We start from the raw sequence: 2,500 nt of genomic DNA on the forward strand, positions 1-2,500 counted from the left end.
TCAATCGGAGTGGAAGGCCGAGGGCCAAAACCAAAGGTTCATGTTAGGTCATGCCCCATTACACCAAAATGTATTGCATATTTGTGCAAAATTTACATTGACATTAATAGTACTATAATAAAAGGTAGACTTTGTATTCATCAAGGATTTTTATTTATTTTTAAAGCAGGAATGTACTTAAATAAGTAGAACAATCCAACCTTGAAATCAAGTACATTATTCTCAGAAATAATACATTTCAACAAAACCGCATGTGCAACAATTATTTGAACCCCTGCATTTAATACCTCCAATACAACAGCACTGAGTCTCCTCCTATCATCTTATGAGGTTGGAAAAAGAGAGCAGGGAATTTCTTCTTACTGAAAAAAAGTGCTCATCAGTGGGAGACATGAAGTCTGTCCTTCATTTTTAGAAGTCTCTCAATGTTGGGTTCCAGCTGACTCACTGACAGAGTGAGTATGTCATGGAGATGCTGGTCAGACAGCGAGTTTCTCAATTTGCTTTTATTGAGATTCATGAGGCTAAAAGCCTGTTCACAAAGGTAAGTACTCCCAAAAAGGGACAGCATCACCTGTGCATGTTTGCAAATCTTCCCATACCTGGCTGCTGGGACACACTTGTAGAACTGAGGTAGTGGAAGAAGCCTGAACTTGCTTTGCAGGTCTGAATCAGATTGTAACTCGAGGAGCTCCATCTGAAGCTCCTCACTGACAATGTCCACATCGATAGTGAAAGGACGGGAAAAAAGCTCAAAGGCTGTTTCGTTTGCTCTGAAATCAGAGAAACGAGTATCAAACTCAACCACTAGGTCGTTGATAATGCCTTTGTACTTGGAGATGCTTTCTTCAATCAACCCGACTTCTTTGAGGCTGGGGAAATGTGCCAAATTCCCTAAATGTAGACACAAAGACAAAAAAAAAATGTATAAGATGAACAATGTGTACCTTCATCTTAAATGCACAGAAACACGGTTTCAGAAAGTTTGAGAAAATATTGATTAGTAGGTAAATATTTCTATTCCTGGTGTTCTATGAATATGGCTCCAAATATCTTTCTCCCAAGACACATAATTGATCCATGTCTTTTTTCAAAAAATGTAATTGCTTCAAAACATTACAAATACACATTTCTTCTCCTTAAAATCGGACAAATGTATCTTCTACCATCACTTGAAATTAATAAAAGCACTGGCTGGTAGTAGCCTAGGCTATTATGCTTAATAAGAAGCCCAATTTATGGTTTTATAATTCCAAAAACACATATCTTATATTAGTCCCATATCATATAATTAGGCCTCACCTGTTGAGAGATGTCTGCTGAGCAGCAAGAGTTTTTGCTTGAAGGCTCGGACGTGATCAAACATGTGGCTTATTAACTGGTCTTTCCCTTGAAGCTGAAGATTCAGAATGTTCAGGAGCTCTGTAATGTCCACCAGAAAAGCCAGGTCCGCAATCCATTGCTTGTCCGAGGGCACTTGAATGTTGGTTTTCTTCCCCGCTTGAAACTCCCTGATTACATCCCGCAGCTCAAAAAAACGCCGCAAAACTCAGCCACCTCACCTCCTGGTGGTACAGCACATCACCATACTCTGCCTCCATCTCACTCAGCAAAGCTTGGAATTGACGATGTGCGAGAGCCTTTGAACGAATGCTGTTTACGATTGACACAACGTCTTGCATCACATTCTTCAAGCCGATTGATTTGCCACAAAGCTGCTCTTGATGTAAAATGCAGTGGTGTTTTAAAATCTGCCCTCCACACTCGCGGACTTTTTCCGACACTAGTGTAGTTAAGCCTGAATTCTTTCCGACCATTGCAGGAGCGCCATCGGTTGTGATGCCCTTCATATTTCCCCACTTCAAACCATTCCTCTCCACAACTCTTTCCACTGCCAAAAAAATATCCCTCCCCTTTGTTGTGCCCGATAGCGTTTCAAGGCCAGCCAGCTCCTGACACACTTCAAAATCATCACTGACCCCACGCAAAAAAAACAACAACTGTGCAGAGTCCGAGATATCTGTGCTCTCGTCGCAGGCGATGGAGAAGGCAGAAAATCTACCTGCTTTCGCACCGATTTGCTCACGGACGTCTTGAGCCATATCCTCAATGCGGCGGGTAACGGTGTTACGGGACAGGCTAATTTGAGAGAAAGCCCGAGTCTGATTCGGACACACAGTCTCAGAAGCCACAGTCAGACACTCTTTGACAAAATCACCACATGAAAACGCTCGTCCACTTTTTACAATCATTTTACTGATCCTGTAACTTGCCCGTGTAGCATTCTCTTGTGCTGTAGAAGGCTGAAGCAAAGTACGTTGCTGTGTGTTCAACTGGGCTAGCAGATCTCCCGCCTTGACCTTTCTTTCATCACCTGTGAATTTGGAAAACTGTGGCGAATGCTTCGTTTCATAGTGCCTACGGATGTTGTACTCTTTGAAAACAGCCACTCGCTGTTTGCAGATGAGGCAGACTGCTTTAGAATCAATTTCTGTAAAAA

General features: G+C 42.1%; 1 protein-coding gene across 1 annotated transcript in view; it reads right to left on the bottom strand.

Moving 5' to 3' along the window:
• LOC308374517 (eukaryotic translation initiation factor 5-like) overlaps positions 1 to 2,500 on the bottom strand; it is a gene marked incomplete at its 5' end in the record, with an annotated part of 6,836 nt that overhangs the window by 2,957 nt on the left and 1,379 nt on the right. Inside the window, one exon of the mRNA XM_080850298.1 lies at positions 575 to 894. Coding sequence (XP_080706424.1) covers positions 575 to 894 — 320 coding nt within the window. The remainder of the gene's footprint in view (positions 1 to 574; positions 895 to 2,500) is intronic.

Source organism: Sprattus sprattus, assembly GCF_963457725.1.
Source record: "Sprattus sprattus genome assembly, chromosome: 13".
Lineage (NCBI taxonomy): Eukaryota > Metazoa > Chordata > Actinopteri > Clupeiformes > Clupeidae > Sprattus > Sprattus sprattus.